At 31.3% G+C, this 18,372-nt stretch overlaps 4 protein-coding genes across 5 annotated transcripts in view; 2 read left to right on the top strand and 2 right to left on the bottom strand.

The window, feature by feature from the left end:
• Positions 1-253: 253 nt before the first annotated feature.
• On the top strand, positions 254-2,880 carry LOC111002167. Its single transcript, XM_045632902.1, has 4 exons — positions 254-375; positions 443-1,273; positions 1,462-1,611; positions 2,674-2,880. The coding sequence occupies exons 1-4, from the start codon at positions 327-329 to the stop codon at positions 2,856-2,858; spliced, it is 1,215 nt and encodes a 404-aa protein (XP_045488858.1). The 5' UTR covers positions 254-326; the 3' UTR covers positions 2,859-2,880.
• A 1,942-nt stretch (positions 2,881-4,822) lies between these two features.
• Positions 4,823-6,920, bottom strand: LOC111002166 (cytochrome c). The gene is made up of 4 exons (XM_022272286.2): positions 6,766-6,920; positions 6,174-6,252; positions 5,876-5,984; positions 4,823-5,321 (listed from the first exon to the last, which is right to left on the bottom strand). Exons 2-4 carry the CDS (start codon positions 6,243-6,245, stop codon positions 5,176-5,178), a joined length of 327 nt encoding a protein of 108 aa, XP_022127978.1. The 5' UTR covers positions 6,246-6,252; positions 6,766-6,920; the 3' UTR covers positions 4,823-5,175.
• A 1,261-nt stretch (positions 6,921-8,181) lies between these two features.
• LOC111002162 (cytochrome b5 reductase 4) overlaps positions 8,182-18,372 on the top strand; it is a 44,437-nt gene continuing 34,246 nt past the window's right edge. The window contains exon 1 of one of the 2 annotated variants that reach the window (XM_045632936.1): positions 8,182-8,681. The gene's annotated coding sequence lies outside the window, so the exon portion shown is untranslated. Of the gene's footprint in view, positions 8,682-17,591; positions 17,728-18,372 lie in introns of those variants that run through there. The other variant, XM_045632935.1, reaches the window with a different exon arrangement.
• On the bottom strand, positions 9,992-16,692 carry LOC111002163 (fatty-acid amide hydrolase 2-B). The gene is made up of 6 exons (XM_022272284.2): positions 16,370-16,692; positions 13,657-13,876; positions 12,579-12,711; positions 11,504-11,628; positions 10,956-11,090; positions 9,992-10,835 (listed from the first exon to the last, which is right to left on the bottom strand). Exons 1-6 carry the CDS (start codon positions 16,556-16,558, stop codon positions 10,057-10,059), a joined length of 1,581 nt encoding a protein of 526 aa, XP_022127976.2. The 5' UTR covers positions 16,559-16,692; the 3' UTR covers positions 9,992-10,056.

Below are 18,372 nucleotides of genomic sequence, written 5' to 3'. Positions count from 1 at the left end.
GAGATATAACATTTAATACGCTAAACAAAAAAATACTTACCCCGGGATTCAAACTCTAATAATAAATGTGTACCCCAATAAGACTATTTAAGAATGTCAGTAATAAGTTAGGCATCCGTTACCGATGCCGATTGAAATTCACTTAACCAAAACGGCTATTGTGTTCTTTTAATACCTTTCCACAATGCCAATCCACAATACATCGATATCGCTTCACAGCTTTTAAAGATAAAAGTAATGCCTTCTACTTTGGGTTTGTGTTAAGTCTGCTGTCATTTGACTGTTAAACTCCAATTTGCCTTCACGACTGTGTGAAAGTTACTAAAATGTCAAGCAAATATATTATATTTTTATTTACGACAATATTATTTCTAGGTGCATATTCTGATTATTTCATAACTTAATTAGATATTCTGTCACTCATTATCCACATTTATTACAGGGCAAATACCCAAAACTAAAGGAGATTCCTATTCAGCGGCATACGAAGATCCTGAGGATCGTAACAATTATGGCAAAGGACAAAGGAACACTATTCAGTCATTAAAAGGCCATTACAAAGAAGAAGTACATAGACTCCTGAAATGTGGTAGCGTCGATAGTATGGAAAAACAAATTCACATAACCGACAAAACTCCACAAACAGAAGACAACGTGGCAGCAACTAAAATTGAAAATTCAAGCACTAATGAAATCCTTACAACAACAGAAAACTTAAGAGAAGATTCCAGAATAACTGCAAACTCAGTAGAAACTGAAGAATCAAAGACCGGTAAAAAAGCAAGTAATGTAACAATAGAAACCACAGCACCGGAAACTGTACATCTCTTATCAGTTACTGAAAAACTAGGAAAAAGTGTTGAAAGTCTAAACGATATTACGACGCCAGAACTAAATACGGAATATTTACCACATACTCTGTTACATTTACGACGTGCACTTGATGAAGAAGAGCCTATTAATAACATCAATAATGAAATAAACAGCCATTCTGCTTTACAAGATAATCATGATACCATACTTGACAGCACGGAAAAGAATTTTGAATTTGAATCACTAGTAATAAAAAATGAAGGCGACAGAGAAATATCAAATACAAAGTTCTTGGGTCAAAACAAGGATGCCAATTTTAATAATGAAGAAAATGATGGCAGAAGAATGCCTTCAAACTTGAACGAAGAACAATTTCCAATAGACAATTACAACCCTTTTTCTGGTCCACCGCCGATGACATACGCGACACCGCTATATCCAAATGTATTAAATACACAGGGTAATAATTAAATTATTTAAACCTATCTAATCCTATATCATTAATCAAATTGAGGAGTCATTAACAGGAGATGATAAAACTTTTAACTTGAGTTAATACAAAATCTTTAACAGAATAAGCAATATTAATGAGTCTCCGTTGAAGATTTAAACAGACTCGCAAGCCTACTCAAGGTGTTGATGTTTCAGAAATGGACAAATCGATTGATCATCGCCGGGTTTGTTTTGCTTGTAGCAGCACTAATGATCCAACATGCTGGTTACCAGATATGAGCACACCAACGAAATACTGCCGCGGAGACCAAAACGCTTGTGTGAAGAAAACTTACAATCACAGAGGTAATTTTTGTTGTAAGACGTAGGTAAATGTGATTTTATTAATACTTTTTTTTTAGTCATCTGGGCTCCTTCCAGTTGAAGAATGTGAAAAACTATAGCTAATGCGTCTGTCAAATTACTCCAAAAACTCTGCCAGTATTAGTATTATTAGTTATGAGCAAATAACGTATTGCTTGTAGTTATTACAGATTTTTTCACTAATATCTTAATAAAATCAAAAAATGAAATCTTTCTGTCATTACGTCATTAGAATACAAGTACGAGTTCTCCATTGCTTCATTTAGACATAGACCTACTTATTAGAATGATTATAATAAATAATAGAATTATTAATTAATTTACGTTGCAGTTATAATTTAGATTTGATTTATGCGTCTACATTAAACTTTTTAACAAAGAAAGGTCGACAAAAATTGTATGTTCATGTCTGTTATTTGATAATATACTGAACCACCTGAATATCTACACAAAAAGCTCTTCTAAAATCGTAGAATTTTCAACAAGAACAAAGTTAGGAGTATATATAGTACAGTATATTAGGAGTATATAGTAAATACTCAGGAGCTCGCAATTCCCAAGCATCAGACGGCTTCATTTCGTGGGAGTTTTAAATAAAAATCATATTTTAGTCGTAGTAATAAAATACATCTACTAACTCAACAAAAATCCAAAGTATAGTTTAGTTTCCAATCCAAAAATATTTATTTAACTATTTCTTACTTAAATAACTTAAGTAACAATAATTTGTATTTTTTATTTAATATATACTTTTACATACAAATTTATACTTACATTGTTAATTTTAACTATTATTATTTTTCTAGAATTATCTATTACATTCCTTTTCTTTTTGCGTCTGAGACACACACACACATTACACACTTAAAATGTACCTAATTCGTTTTTTTTCCATAACTTTTTAGTCGTTATTTTACTACACATGTAAGTAGTTTTATGTTACTCCTTCCAGACAGGTCAGGATAAAACAAACGAATTATACCATGTTCGGCCTCGTGCCTCAATTAGAAGGGATAAAGTAAACATACTATCACATTGTTCCAGGTTACGCTTTCGTCATTCGTGACTGCGCCGCCTCCTGTGTGAACAAGGGTTTGACAGACATCGGCTTATACTACAAGACGTGCACAATTTGCCACTCCGATCTATGCAACGGCGCTAACTTTACTTCATTTTCTTTGAAAACAATCATCTTACTTCTAATTTCAATCTGGTTTAAGTACACATAGTTTGTATGATTCGGGTTTCATTAAAAATTTAACAAGTGCTGCGAAATGTAAAGTGCACATTTGTAATCAAATTTACCCAAAATATATCCATGTAATATTGAAACAGGAAATGTTATTTTCAATTATCATAAATAGGCACTTTCTTTTGTGAACTATCGAACTGTTGAATTGGCTCCCAGCTCTGCTTAGAGATACGACCTCCAGATATTAACAAAAATTCGTTCTTCTCCAATGCCGGCACCGATCGGCTGTGGTGTCTGCCTTTTAAACTTTTACATCAAAATAATAATAATAAAAGATGATTCTGTTTAAGTAGTATTTATTCATCGTGTTTGTAAGTTAACAGTAACTAACAAGGTTATTTTTTAAAATGGCACGGTGGTTTTACATTTGAAATTAAGCAATGGTTTTTATTTCATTTTTCAATAAATACATTAAACTAAATTGATTATTTAAATTAAATTCTAAAATAACATTTCACCAATTATAATAGCGTTGCACACTGTAAAATATATCCTCACAAATGATTAACATTATTCTATTTCTAGAGGTTTCAAAAAATATTTCAACTACTTATTTGTCACAAAAATGTACTAAATAAACAATTCTGAATGTTGTATTTAAATGTTTTTTTTTACTTACACGTAAAAGATCAGCTGCTTATGTGATGGTATATTAGAGAAATAAATTTAAACCAAATTTATACGGTAATACAATGTACACTGACCTTTATCTCATCGTAAAGGCGGTTGCTCGCATTTACCATGAGGAATTAAACTAAAGCTACTTCTTATGTAAGAGTATTAAAATATAAAAGTTACTAATCCATTATAATAATGATTAGGTACTTATTCAAAAAATCCGCCTACAGTTGCATAAATTTTTATTTTACCAATAAAATCAGCAGAGAATTGGCCTGGGCAGAATGGATTCCCACATAGCACTCTGAATGGTGAACGAGATATGTGAAACCCTTTTCCACCTTATATAAATTGAACAACAAAAAAATTAGCCTCACAGCAATGCCTAAACTTAAGCCATGCGTTGTATTATCATCTAGTGTGATAGTCATTGTGTACCATTCTTTATAATAAATTGCATCAATTGTTTAAGTCTCCAGTCTGAAGATTGTGTCTCTATTTAAAGAGATTGTTTACTTCTTATATGTATAATGACTGTTCAAAATCTATAGTACAGATTACTTCATTTGAAGTAATCTGTACTATAGAAACTATAATACATATTATTTATACAATATAATAGGACGTTATAAATGTTAACGCCGCTGACATTTTTAAACGATCAGGCACTGAAACTTTATTTATTATTTAAACACCATCTATGGAAGATAACGAAAACAAGAAACAGATTATTAAAAAAGTTAATATGGTATTAAGATAATAGATGTCGCTATTTAGCAATAATTGAAATTTTCACAACTTGATAGAAAAACCAAGACAGCTATAAAGTCCAATTGCTACTGTATATAGCCTATAAATTATAATATACTTTAGGGTATTCGCTCTAGAGCAGTGGTTACGTGAGGCCAGCGGAAAATTTATATATACTTACAACCAAATGGAAATTACCAAAGGAATTTTCATTGTTTTATATCTGTAGTTAGGAACATGATCATAATATTACATTTCATTACTAATTAGTCCTTATAATTGGATATTGATAAATATTATCAATTATCACTCTCATTAATTTTCAATAATAAAAAGCAAGCAATTTTTTAGTAATAAAAAGATAAAGAATGTGAACAACGTTGGATAGTCAATTTATAGAGGAGGCTATATAAAATGACGCTTGCCAATGTATGTACTTGCTGTGTAATGCTGGTTTAACAGCAGGCCGATACATTATTTCGTTATCCAACACATTATACTCCATTAACTTCTTGCTATTGAAATAGCATACTGCAAACATTACTATACACCATACATAATAGAAAAACATAATAGAACTTAAAATTCTTTATTAATCACAATTTAAATATAAACTAATTATTGGTAACGAACTATGGAACTATTAGACAGAAATCCATAATGCGAGGACATATTTTCACAAATAAAATACTAATTATGACATCTATTAATAATTTAATAACATCAAAAACATTCACAACTGTTATACTACATTGTTTTCATACATTATAACTTGTACGCACACATGTCCCAATAACAATGACAGATTAAAACCTTTTGTTAGATGAATGAATGTACAATAAATACATAAATAATGATACTGATTGGGCTAAGAAAAAAGAAGTGTCATCCTTCTATTTCCATAATTTATCCTAAGTTGGTTAGAGTTACTTTGTTGCATCCTTGAGATAAGCAATTAGATCTGCACGCTCATTGGCTTTCTTTAAACCAGCAAAGACCATCTTAGTTCCAGGGATGTATTTCTTGGGGTTTTCCAAGTATTCAAAGAGAGTGTCGTCGCTCCAGGTAATGCCTGTGATAAAAAATAGGATGTAAGTTTATAAAGTAATAATACACTTTTAAATTTGTTTCATTTGATTGTAAATTTAATCTGACTGAATTGTCTTATGTAGAAAGCTTAGGACTTCTGAGGACATTTAAGCTAGAAGTAAGCTAAAATATGTTTGTTAAAGATAATAGTTAAAATCAAATCCCTTGTTATTATTCTACCAATTCGCACTACCTACAAGTATTTTTTCAATTATTTCAAAAAAAGACAATACAAAATTATTATTTTTTTGTCTGGGCTAGTTAATTGTCTATGACCAATGACAGGCTTTCTTATCAATCTGACATGGTTACCCAATCAAGGTCAAATTTTACTCTTATCTAATCCTAGAATAGATTATAATTACAGAATGTATCTATTTAAAATTTTACTTGATATTTAAATAATCTTATCCACAATTTTAATCAATAAATTCAACAAAAATTATATCCAACAATGAAATGAACAAAGATAAAAAAAATTTAATAGTAAAGATTTGTAATAGATACAGGTAGATTTAGTGTATATGAAAAGTATACCTTTAGCCTTGTTGGCATCTGAGTATGAGAATCCTGGAGCTTGGCCAGTTTTGCGTCCATAGAATCCGTGAAGGTTGGGTCCTACTTTGTGTTTACCACCAGCTTCAACCTGTTACAAATAAGAATTCTGATAAGTTTATTATGGACTAAATCTTTCTTTAAATACACATGTGGCAATGGTACAGTTTGGAGTTTATTACTTCAGAAATTAAGAGAGCGAGAAACAATATTAAAGGTTTCGAAACATAATGTACGCAAATAATCATTTAAAATTATGAAAGTGTGACTTAATACTCACAGTGTGGCATTGGGCACATCTTTGGACAAAGATTTTCTTTCCATTTTCAGAGTTACCAGCTGGTACACCCATTATGTTTCTGAAATAAAACGTTACCACATTTAATATAAAGTTATCACATAAACTGTGACGTAGGCTTATACTCGTGTGTTATATTAAATCATCTCATTTTCCTAGAAATCCATTACATAATACAAAGGTCAATGACGAAATACTGAATAGTACATTCGGATACCTTTGTTATCGATTTAAATCGGAGATACCGTATTCTAAGCTGGACTTGGCTCTAGTTTACATCCAAACTAGGTCAGGATCACATGGAGATCAATGTCAGATGAGTAGTCTAGGGCGGGATGACGTTATTACGTAAGGGTAAAAAAATTATATTCTATGGCACATTACGAATAATGTGCTTAAAACAATAGTTTTAACCATGTAAAATAAATTTTAGTTAATATTTATACAATAGGAAAGCATAAAATGTCATTACACAATATTTAAGGTTATTTCATCAATAAGTCTTCAATACATAAGATAAAAAGATTTAAATGAATAACGAAATTGCGGGGATAATTAATAATAGTATACTCACTTTTTGTGTGCTTAGTGAAGTAAAATACTAAAAACAATTTTTCTGTTGAAATATGGAATGCCAACGCCAAAAATACGTGTTTTACCAACGCTAAAATTACACGACTGAACACGAAGAATGACGAACAGGTCGATTACTGCTACTACCCAGTGTTGCCATTTTGCCAACTTGGATTTTGAAAATTGCCTAGATTTAGTAATAATGTATAGGAACGTACTGTATACGTACCTTTTTTATGAGTGAAATGACGGTAGGGTAGGTAAGTAGGTAAAACTGAATAAAACGAGTGTTTTTTTTTATGTTCATTATAACTTTCTGGTAAATTAAATATCTGTTTTTATCATGGTCATATTTCCTAAGACCAAATATGAAACGTATGCAGAAGTTCTGCAGGCGTTCGAGCTTGTTGAGTAGCTCTTCATTCATATCGGAGGTGCAGGAGTCCGCATAGTCGAGAATAGGAAGCAGAAGAGATTGCGCTAACATAGTTTTAGTGCGGATAGGAAGGAAATTAGAAAGACGTCTCAGAGAATTAGACGCGACTAGTTTACTACTCGATGACTTGGTATAAATTGTATATACTCCGAAGTATATATACATGCTATCTTATGTATCCTATGTGTTTCTGAGATAAACAGTCATGTCTTAACTTAATATAAAAAAACTTACACAGTTTTTTTATATTTTGTCAAAATGTAATAAATGTGGTCATAATTTATCAAATCTGTGCTTATAGCTGGGGAGCCCAAGAATGGATTTCCGGATTTACTCCAGCGAGCTTATCAATCAATTAAAGTCAATCATTTTAAAAAAATATTTGAATTGTCAGATTAGACGAATCCCTCCCGATAATCGTCAGATTATGAGACGATAATATAATGGATAATGAATATAAAGATGACCCAAATACATCTTAATCTGACGCGCTTGAGTATATCAAAATGACGTTTTTTATTATTTTAAGCTATTGCATAGATTTTATCGCGGGCTTTGAGTGCGGCGACCGAAACAAGAAATTCTGTAACGAAAAAAACCTAACACTGATCGGTGACGTAGCACGGGCGGCCGGCGGTAGCTGATACCCGTTATAGTGAGACGGACTATATAGAGAGTGTGTGAGATGTGTTACGGTGGTAGATTGAATTAATATCAAACAAAAAGGTTGCATTAATATCAGAGAAAAAATACCGCATAAAAATAAATATACGTATAATAATTATTTATATTTGTATCAGTTTCTAAAAAATGCTACGCAATAGCTTTACCGCGTCAGTACCCGAGTGCCACACGATTTTTTTTTTCCTATAATTATCTAAGCTTCGCAACCCAATAGGTCTTTGACGCGCGAGTAAATCCCCATTTACCATCGTGGGCTCCCCTACGGTAAAATATGTAAAATTTTAGCGGTATAATAATAGTAGATCGATTGATAGCTCTGCGCTGTAAGGCTTTTCGTTTGTCATTTATCAAAAAATAAAACAATAATCTCGAAGAGGAAGTTATCTGTTCAATGCCTATGACAATGAACAAGCTCTAGCTCCCGTAACTCGTTCAAACTTCAAAATATTAAGTATAATCTCGAATACGACGGATATAATATTCTATTGACCAACTATTTAGTTTAATCGATAAGGAATAAATGCAAAAATTATATAAGAAGATCGAAAGTGAAAAGTATAACAATTTTTAAATAAAGTGCTTAATTAATCCACATGTATCGAAAACTATTTCAACATTTGTCTTAAAATGATTTATATAGACAGTAATATTGGATGTGGACTGATAGGTTGTGTGAGGCATATAAAGTAAATTAAAATATTTTCTCGAAACAAACTAATATTTGTTATTAATTTTCGGTGAAATTGAACGAAAGTGTTTATGAATTTACCACATGTAACGGAACACTAAATATATTGGTAAGTAACTAGGTAAATGACTTGTTGATTTTACTGTTTTAAAATTAATTTAATTAGTTCAGTAATATTTTTGCCAGATAAAACCAAGATATATTTGTACTAAGAGAAACTCACAATCTAGTAAGTCATGGCTAAGGCTTATGTGGTGCTCAGCTTTCATGAAACATTGTTACACCAATCTGATGTTGATCTTTTGAATGGGCCCTACTGGCTAAATGATACCATAATATCATTCTATTTTGAATACTTGGAGAAGGTGCTTTTTAGCGATGTGAATGACATTCTTTTTGTTTCACCTGAAGTCACACAATGTATAAAAATGGTTACAACTGAAGAAATCAAGATTTTTTTGGAACCTTTAAACATAGATTCAAAAAAGTTTGTGTTCTTTGCTTTGAATGATAATAGTTCACCTGATACTGCTGGTGGAATGCACTGGAGCTTATTAGTATACTCCAAAATTGAAAATTGTTTCTTCCATCTTGATTCATCATCTGGTACAAATCATGATGTTGCTTGGGATTTTGCAAGTCATCTAATGACTTACTTTTGTAGAGGAGGTAAGGTGTTTAATAAATCAACATATAGTAAAAAAAAAATTATTCATAAAACCTATAATGTTATGAAACTCTAAAATGGTATATAACAAAAAGCTATATATGTGTTACTGTTAAGTAATTAAATTGATACATAGATATTAATGTATTAGATGTTTTTCAGATCTAATTAACTTTGTGGATAAAGAATGTGTACAACAAAGTAATGGCTATGACTGTGGTGTGCATGTTATTTGTAACACAGAATGCCTGGCAGAGTATGCTAGAACACATAGACAGATTTCATCTTGTGATATGACATTCAGCATTAATACAAGCGCTAAGAGGAAAGATATTATCTCAATAATACAGAATCTTGCCAGTGGACGATAATTCATGTAAATGCATCATTTTAGTTTTAGTAAATTGTTTTGTTATACATCAAGTATATGAATATTTTTAAACTTATGTATAATGAAATACATCTATAAAATATTTGTTTACACTAAAACATATAGTTAAACACATAATTCAAAGACAGTTTGTTAGAAAATTCTTTATTTATTTCAGAATGTAAAATAGTAAAATATAATTTAAATGGCCAATTATTATCTGAGTAAATACTTAAGTCATATATTTGTTTCCAATAAACAAACAAACAACCAAATAACATTTCATTTTACTCTTATACTCAAAACTTATTAAGTCCATTTGAAAAATGAGACCATGCCATAAAAATTGCATTCAATCATTAATAGAAAAATAAACACAGTATGAAGATAAAAGTGAAGAAACCTTAAATTTTTGCAGACTAGTTTTTTACCAATTTTATTCTGTAATCAGGATGAATTCTGAGGTTCAATCCATCCTCCAAACGCCTTATCTAGTTCTTCAGCAAAGGCAAGGCACAGTCTATCATTATTATGATTAGCAATCACCTGAATTCCAATTGGTAAGCCTTCTCGACTTAAACCTAAGGGGATATTAGTTGCTGGAAGACCTAGGCAGTTAATAATAGATGTATATGAGAAATTCATGGATCTTAATATGGGTTCGTTGTGATACAAGGCTGGAGTAGGATGCGTTGGAAACAAAAACACTCCATCATCTCCTAACATATCCTTAAACTGCTTCTCCAATACATCCCTTACCTTTAGATAGTCTTTATACTTATCGCTGTTAAATTTTACCCCACCCCAATCAATTAATGCTGTAAATAAAGCAATCAATGTGTTTTCAGAACATCCAATAATATTTTTAAAAATTTCCTTAATTATTGACACATATCCATAATCTTTCATAATGTACGAGCCAAAATGTTTTGTAGATTTCAGATTAGAGAACCAGATAGCCATTGATCTGCTCAGAAGAGATATTCTTTTCTCTTTTGCAACAATTTTGTGTTTCACATTTAGATATTCTACAACTTTAAGCAATGCCGTTTCAATATCTGGATCCACCGAATCAGTAAGGGGTGCGTTATTATTTATCTGATAATAAACTTTAAGTTTTCCCACATTAACTGGCTCATTTAATTTAAGTTTATTGGCGTTATCTGCTGCCATTATTTCCAGGATTGGTTTCAAATCTACTGCATGCCTTGTCATAGGACCAACGCCTGGAATATGAAAATAATTGATTTATAATAAACAGACTAAATATGTATTGAATCAATATAAGCCTAATATATAAATCATTAATTTATTAAATATTATAAGTAATAGTAATTATAGTGTACCTAAAAATGAATTAAGAAATTCTGAGTCTGGCACTGGATACTGGCCACTGTTAGATACAATGTTACGGGATGGCTTATGACCAAATATGCCATTGAAAAACGATGGCATACGAATTGAACCGCCGATATCAGAACCTGAAAATAAGGAAAATTACATTAACAACCATTAATTTTTTTCCTGAATCTAATTATGTTGGCATCATAGCGTTTTATTCTAATGATCGGATTCATTTAAAGATTACCTAATTTTTTTCTGTTGCAAAATTACTTTATTGTTTCACCGAATGTTAAAATTTGTCAAAAATATTATACAGTAGCTCGAAAAGCCAACTGGTATTACATTTCTATCAGCCCATAGAGAATGAATGTGCCAAATAAAATAACCAAGTAAAAATCGCTTTTGACGCTCCTATACATATGTATATAAATTTACGAAAATTGCAGCAAATATGTAGCTAGAGACAGTTGCGCGTTAGTCTTTTCTACAAAAGTATTTGGGAGAACCCGTACGCAGAATCTGGCCACGTACCGATATACTGATTGCTTACCGATTCCAAAGATGCTGCCAGCAGCTGCTTGCAAAGCGCCCTCACCGCCAGATGAGCCACCTACAATCCGGGTAGTATCATAGGGGTTGTTTGTCCTACCAAAAATATGGTTGTGTGTTTCCCACCTGTAATTAGCGTATTTCATAAGCAAACAAGCAATTTATTTTTTGAATGACAAAGCATACTGCTTTGTCATTCAAAAAATAAATTGGTTAAATTGGCTAAAGATCTCTTAATACCTCTATTCGTAGGTTCTCAATGATTTAAACATTTCTAATTCAGTACATTATTAAATCTAACACTACTTTCGAAAAAGGCAGCCAGTCTGGCCACCGGGAGCAATTGAACTATAAATTTTTAAATTTTCAAAATAATACATAATTTACACACAGGATTATTTCAAAGGCGTTTGATCAGTTATAAATTACTTATCGATATTATATAAAATAGAAATTACGAAGTATAACAAAATGTTCGTTTGCAGGTGAATGCCTCTGTTACACTTGCCTATTAATTTTTAAATGTTCTTGGGCTACATTTAAGTTATTTTTTGACAAGTGTCAGCCCACGCTTTATCTCGTGACCATTTTCATACAAATTCGTTTGGCATTATTGGATCACGTCTGTCGGAAAGTGATTCTATCCCAACTTCCTGATCTGTCCACACATGTAGACAGCGAGAAAGAGGCATATTAATTTATACTGGTTTTACATTATATACATTTATATGCATTATTGTAGTTGTAACAATACAGGTATTGTTAAACAAAGCATACAGGTTTATCCAGTTTTATTTTTTTTAAATTATGGAATACAAAACTTCAAGCTATTGTATGGTAAGAGTTGTGTTAAGTGCGACTCTGAACCATAATGTATGTAAACCCCGCTGTGCAAGCGATTGCAATTTTACACGTGTGTAACTAACAGTAATTAGGATAAAGAAAAATGTCTCGCTCAAAATGGCGATATGTTAACTTATCTATAAATAAATTATAATTGATAAAGACGTAGAATTACAAAGTTTCAATTCAACCATCTTATGTTATAACTTTAACGATGTATTGAATTTCCTTACCACATGCAAACCTCAGGTACGTTTGTGAGACCAATGATAATTGCACCTTTGCTACGTAATAATCTGATGACGTCAGCGTCTTCTTCGGCTATGAAATTCTGTCTCGATACCAGGCCAGAAGTTTGATGAAGACCTGAAAGAATAAAATATATAGATATATCTAGAGTGTGTTAAACAGAATTTTTATGCAATCGACAATTATAAATAATATACATAAAAGTCTCAAGAATATAGTCCAAGACGAAGATTTATGAATATATTTACTCAAATAAGAGTGACATAAATGTTGTAAGATAACTTAAGAAATTTTACAAAAATGAGATAACAGAAACCGGCTAGTCCATGGTAATGGCATTGAAAAATCGAATAAACACGTTTTAAAATATACGTGCTCTTAAATTGACCTTTGATATATAGTTATGTAGTTTAAATAAAACTTGTCGACCGAAGTCTCGAGTTAAATGAGAATTGCAATAAATTGCTGTAACATTACTTTGTAAAAACTAACAATGATATGTTAATTTTGTTTTAAGTACTTATTTTCATTCGTTTTAATCTATTTAATAATAATTTTATTTTCTCCCATATAACATTTACAATATTTAGGGTCTGTTTCACAATGTATGGATAAAGTACCAAATACCTATGCAACACATAAATTATTCGGAAGATAAAAGTTCCGAGAAACATCGCGTTTCATGACGAATAGCGCTATCTGACAGTCGTGAAACGCAACAAACACTAGTTTATCATACCAATAAGTAATAAATACCTTATTTTGAACTTATGTAGAACTTATCCGTACATTGTGAAACGGACCCTAAATATTGCCTCATCTAAAACTCTAAAGTACACTTCGAGAGTTCCCAGTGTGTTTGCTGCAATTCTAAGTAGCGATACATGAAGTAATTAATTGCCTGATTATTAACGACGATTGGATCATTGCTACTAATTTCAACTCTCCAAACAAATTCGAATTGTTCCTGTTTATTACTCAAAAGATACTTTGTATCTTCTATTTTAATTAATACTAAAACTATAAGTAACTTTACATCAGTTAAGTGTAGATTTAGATTACCTTTTACTCCTATGCAGTCTTTTGTTGTAAAGGGGACGCCCAGGAATGGCTTCTCTTGGAGTAATTGATCCGGGGTTTTAGTTCCGTTGCGCACGAGTTCATCGGCCTCCCTTGCTTCTTTTAGAGCTTTATCAAATCTATTTTCTACAAAGCAATTGAGCTGGGAATTGACGTCATTTATTCGCCTGATACACTCTTCCAATACTTCCACGCTTGTAATCTGAAAAATGTATTAAGTTTTATTACAATTCTGATACATATAGCGATGTTCATCAGCTGATTTTAGCACGTACTTAACTCAAAAGCTTGTTCCTTTGCATAGAAATATAGTGAAATCATTATATATTATACCGCCAAACACCTAATTCTATGTTATCAAAGATTCATGAAACGCGGTTGAGTTCTGTAATATATTTTTATGACATAAATTTACATTCGTTGGTGAATTCATAACAAGGAAAAAGTACCATGACGGAAATTGTACCATGTTACTCAATTACTCATGTCTAATTTATCCGAAATAATATCCGAAATTCGGGTTAAAATTTCCTACACCTAAAATAAATGTGTCGATTAAGCGTATAAATTACCATGACGCTTACTTAACCATACGTACTTACTAAGAAGTGGAATTTTTGATGGAAGTGTGTACGTGTCAATAAAAAAATTGTGTTCGCAGTTTTTTGGTTGTTCATGGAAATAATAAAGGCTTTTTGCCTGCATATAATATATTGAGTGCCCGTGGGGAATTAGACCACAACCCCTCAAATGAACAACCTTAAATGTAAAAATGGGGGAGGCCTTTGCCAGTGGACACACAGAATCAGCTACCATAGACAATAAAAACAATAGCTATAATGTAAATATTGATTCCGATATAAGGCTATAAATAATATTGAGAGTAGAGTTGGATTTTGACACACAAAAGCTGCGCGTTCGCGGTAACCCTCAAACCTAACCAATAAATTGCCTTTAATATTCCATAACTGTTTATGTTTTGAATATTAAACCAAAACACGACAAGATCATTACTTTGTGAATCATTATCGCCAGGGAGGTAGATTAAAAAAGCACTCATGTTATAAAAATTATCAGATAACTATACACACATTGCCATGATTTTAAATCATGTCAACTCATAAATGTTATAGTGTCAAGATTTTGTGGTTATGACCTGTTTGCGGGTTTTGGTATTGTGTATTATAACTAGCAGACTCGGCCAAGCGTTGCTGTGGCTAAGGTTTTTGTTATATTACATAGTAGTAAACTTTTCAAGGGAAACGGTAGGAGAACTTATGTTAAAGGTAGATAGCTTATGTGAACGTTGGTACTTTTAACACGGCACCATCAGTTAGAATTTTATTAAATAATAAACAAATATTTGCAATAAAATAATATAGCGGGTATAAATCGAGATGTCAGCTATCATATCTTTTAAGTTAAATCAAACTGCACACGATGTGCAAATTTGATTGATTCGGTAGTTTACGAGTCCATCGCGGACACCGTGACACGTGATTTATATATATATATTAAGATTTTATTCGAAACCCAACACAATGATCGCTGCAGACCTTTTATTATTATAGTTAGATTGTCATGACACATGCTTGGAAACTCGGATATCTCATTATTAACGTAGCATTATCAGCAAAAATTATATAACGGTTATCTCTTAAATTCTTGCAACTATGACTTTGGTAAATTTGTCAAATACGGCTTAAAACAGCACTTTTTCTACATATTTTGATAAATTATTATCTCATTATTAAACGTAGCATTATTAGTAGAAATTATATAACGGTTATCTATTTAATTCTTGCAACTATGACTTTAGTAAATTATCAAAACACGGCTTAAAACCGCTCTTTTTTCTACATATTTTGATAAATTATTATCTCATTATTGAACGTAGCATTATTAGCAAAAATTATATAACAGTTATCTCTTAAATTCTTGCAACTATGACTTTGGTCAATTTGTCAAATCACGGCTTGAAACAGCTCTTTTTATCCACATATTTTCACCACTCAGCAATGGTGTACCATGCAATAATATTTCGCATTTAACCCCATTCAAATAAAATAAACCACTATGGTTTTGTAAAACAAATGAACGAATACATCTAATTAATCCACAATCTCAGATTAAAAATAATCTAAAATCAGACCGTGACAGTCGATCGATCTCCTATCTGCATTCCAATAACCGAGCCCTACGAAGACAATCCCTTTTGGCGGCGGATAGAATGCAATCTCTTCGCTCTTTACAAACATAAAGATAATCAATATAAACCAAATAAAGTAAAGAAAACCGTACAAATAATATGTCTATGTTTAAAACATCAAATAGCTTTTTAATTATTTTAAAAACTGATGTAAGTTAAAATCTCAAGAAAGGATACCGGCACAGTTGAACTGTCATTTTCATACAAAGGTCTACCTACACCTACACCGATCAAACCTGCCATGGATAGCTTGTATCGACAGATGGCAATCCATCGATTGGTTATTGGCACACCTTTATCAATATTTGGATTAAGATGTCTATCTCAGATAGCCAAAAATTGATTGAGATAGGGTTTGGGCGTCAGACACAATGAAAATGTAGGTAATTTAAAAACGGTAACGCACTATGCTATGCATTTTTTCTCCGACTGATATCATTGTTTTTGCGTTTGTTTAAACAAGATTAAAAATAATTCTATATTTACCTCTTTATGTCTGATTTTCCTCGCCACCTCCACAGCTGGTTCTTTCAATATATCACTTGTTATAGGCGGTAATTTCTTACTATCATTGTAATAGTATAAACTAAAGAAGACTCTAGCTACTTTAGCAATAATCAATCTTAAAAAATGAATTACTTTTAACTTCAAAGGAGGGTTATTTTCTAACTCCATACTTGGACTAGTAACTTTCCACTGTTAAATCACTTTAATTATTTGACTGTTATTTTGTGTGAGATCGCTGTTAATGAAGTAATAAAAATTACGCGCGACCGTCGCGTTCAGCTTTCGGCCTCGAATACAACATGAGCGTGTTTTGTTAGTTATCTACGCTTCCAGAACGAATAGTTACCGAAGTTGCTGAAATAACAGTAGATACATACAAGTAAAGTTAAATAACAGTAGGTACTTTTGCCGTCAATAAGGTAATTTTATTGATTTATGTATTTTTATATTCCATTTGACACAATATATAATATTTTTTTATTTAAATTACACTATTCGATCAAATATATGACAATGTCAAGTTTTGAATGCTCTATTATATTTTCTATTTCATTTATCTGTGACCGTTTAAGGTCCTGTGACTGTCGTATAACAACTGGTTTTTGATAAATTAATGTTTATTTACAAGTTATTTTACTCCATACCGCTTTTTTAAGCCATGCTTTGTATAGATTATACTCGATAATACTTTATTTTTCAAACTGTCATTTTATTTCTGTTTATATTAGTTGTATAATCTTATCTCTAATTACTTTTTACTTATCTGTAAAGCAATAATACAATATTTGTAACCTTTCTCTTATGTAAATTCTTGAATAAAGTAATGCGATTTAAATAATAATATAATCGATATTGCGCCATATTAGCACAATAGCCATAGCTTTTAATTTAGACTAAAAACAACTTTTTAAACTTTGATTCCAGTACTTTTTTTAGTTGAATAAAAAACGTTATGGGATATCGATATTCAATTAATATTCTTGCAGCCGCACTTATTAAGTAACAATCGATAGAGATAATTGATGTTTCGGTGTGTGACACAAAAGGTTGAGCAAGTTGTCTATTAGAAATGATCAGGCAACGGATACAGAAATCTAAAGTAGTAAAATATTTTGGTTCAATACTAAAATTACAGTAAATCTACTGTATTCACTATGAGTGAGAAGCACTGGCCATAACATGTTTTGTTAGTCACCTGCAACCGTCTCTTTCTCACGCCGGCCTCATAACAACCGTTTCATTCGATACTTTTGTATAGCTATATGTTATATCTGATTGTCCTGTTGAAAATGTTATTCCGAACATAATTTTAACTTAGATTATGACGACCGAATCCGGTAAGTCTTCAATTGTTTTGCAAAATTAATTCCCTTACAAGAACTATATATTCTAGTGGCACCGCAAACTTTAATGGTATCGTTTCTTTTTGGATGTTCCTGTTCATTTCTTTTTTTCATAGACAAAGAGGTTATGTGCGGACTGTGCCAGACATATTCATTATCTAATGCCTATTTTCATTCAAGTGTCTTGGGACGCCTACTCGATTTTTATTCTCAATAATTATAACACTATTTCATTTCAATTTGTCCGAGTTTTAACTATCTTTTATGCTGTAATTGCTGTCATTATATTGGCAACAAGGTTATATTTATTATATTTCTATAATACTATATATAAATCTATAATACTATACTATAATATTCACTCAACCTTCGGTTGGCAATTATTTTTCATAAATGCTCATTTATATATTCAGTCGATAAAGACCGTCGCGTTGACGATTAATTATCTTATCAGATAGAATGAATGTTTTTATCTATATGTATCCAATAACAAAATTACTCAACTAAAGTTCAAAGTCCAAATATATTTATTCCTATGAAATTTTAAAGTTATTCATTTTAGACAAAATTGTGAAAAATGGCTTTTTATGTCAATAAAAATTAATATAAGCCTCCTTTAAGTGATGAGGTATATTTCCT

Source organism: Pieris rapae, chromosome 21, assembly GCF_905147795.1.
Source record: "Pieris rapae chromosome 21, ilPieRapa1.1, whole genome shotgun sequence".
NCBI lineage: Eukaryota > Metazoa > Arthropoda > Insecta > Lepidoptera > Pieridae > Pieris > Pieris rapae.
This window is presented reverse-complemented; position numbering and strand designations above follow the sequence as displayed.

Coding starts and splice junctions, on each gene's coding strand:
- LOC111002167 (XM_045632902.1), top strand. CDS start 327: ATGTCAAGCAAATATATTATATTTTTATTTACGACAATATTATTTCTA. Junction 376..442: donor TACGACAATATTATTTCTAG/GTGCATATTCTG, acceptor CATTTATTACAG/GGCAAATACCCAAAACTAAA. Junction 1,612..2,673: donor GAAAACTTACAATCACAGAG/GTAATTTTTGTT, acceptor ACATTGTTCCAG/GTTACGCTTTCGTCATTCGT.
- LOC111002166 (XM_022272286.2), bottom strand. CDS start 6,245: ATGGGTGTACCAGCTGGTAACTCTGAAAATGGAAAGAAAATCTTTGTC. Junction 5,985..6,173: donor GATGTGCCCAATGCCACACT/GTGAGTATTAAG, acceptor TATTTGTAACAG/GTTGAAGCTGGTGGTAAACA. Junction 5,322..5,875: donor AGATGCCAACAAGGCTAAAG/GTATACTTTTCA, acceptor TTTTTATCACAG/GCATTACCTGGAGCGACGAC.
- LOC111002163 (XM_022272284.2), bottom strand. CDS start 16,558: ATGGAGTTAGAAAATAACCCTCCTTTGAAGTTAAAAGTAATTCATTTT. Junction 13,877..16,369: donor GGAAAATCAGACATAAAGAG/GTAAATATAGAA, acceptor TACATTTTTCAG/ATTACAAGCGTGGAAGTATT. Junction 10,836..10,955: donor ATTTCTTAATTCATTTTTAG/GTACACTATAAT, acceptor TTCATATTCCAG/GCGTTGGTCCTATGACAAGG.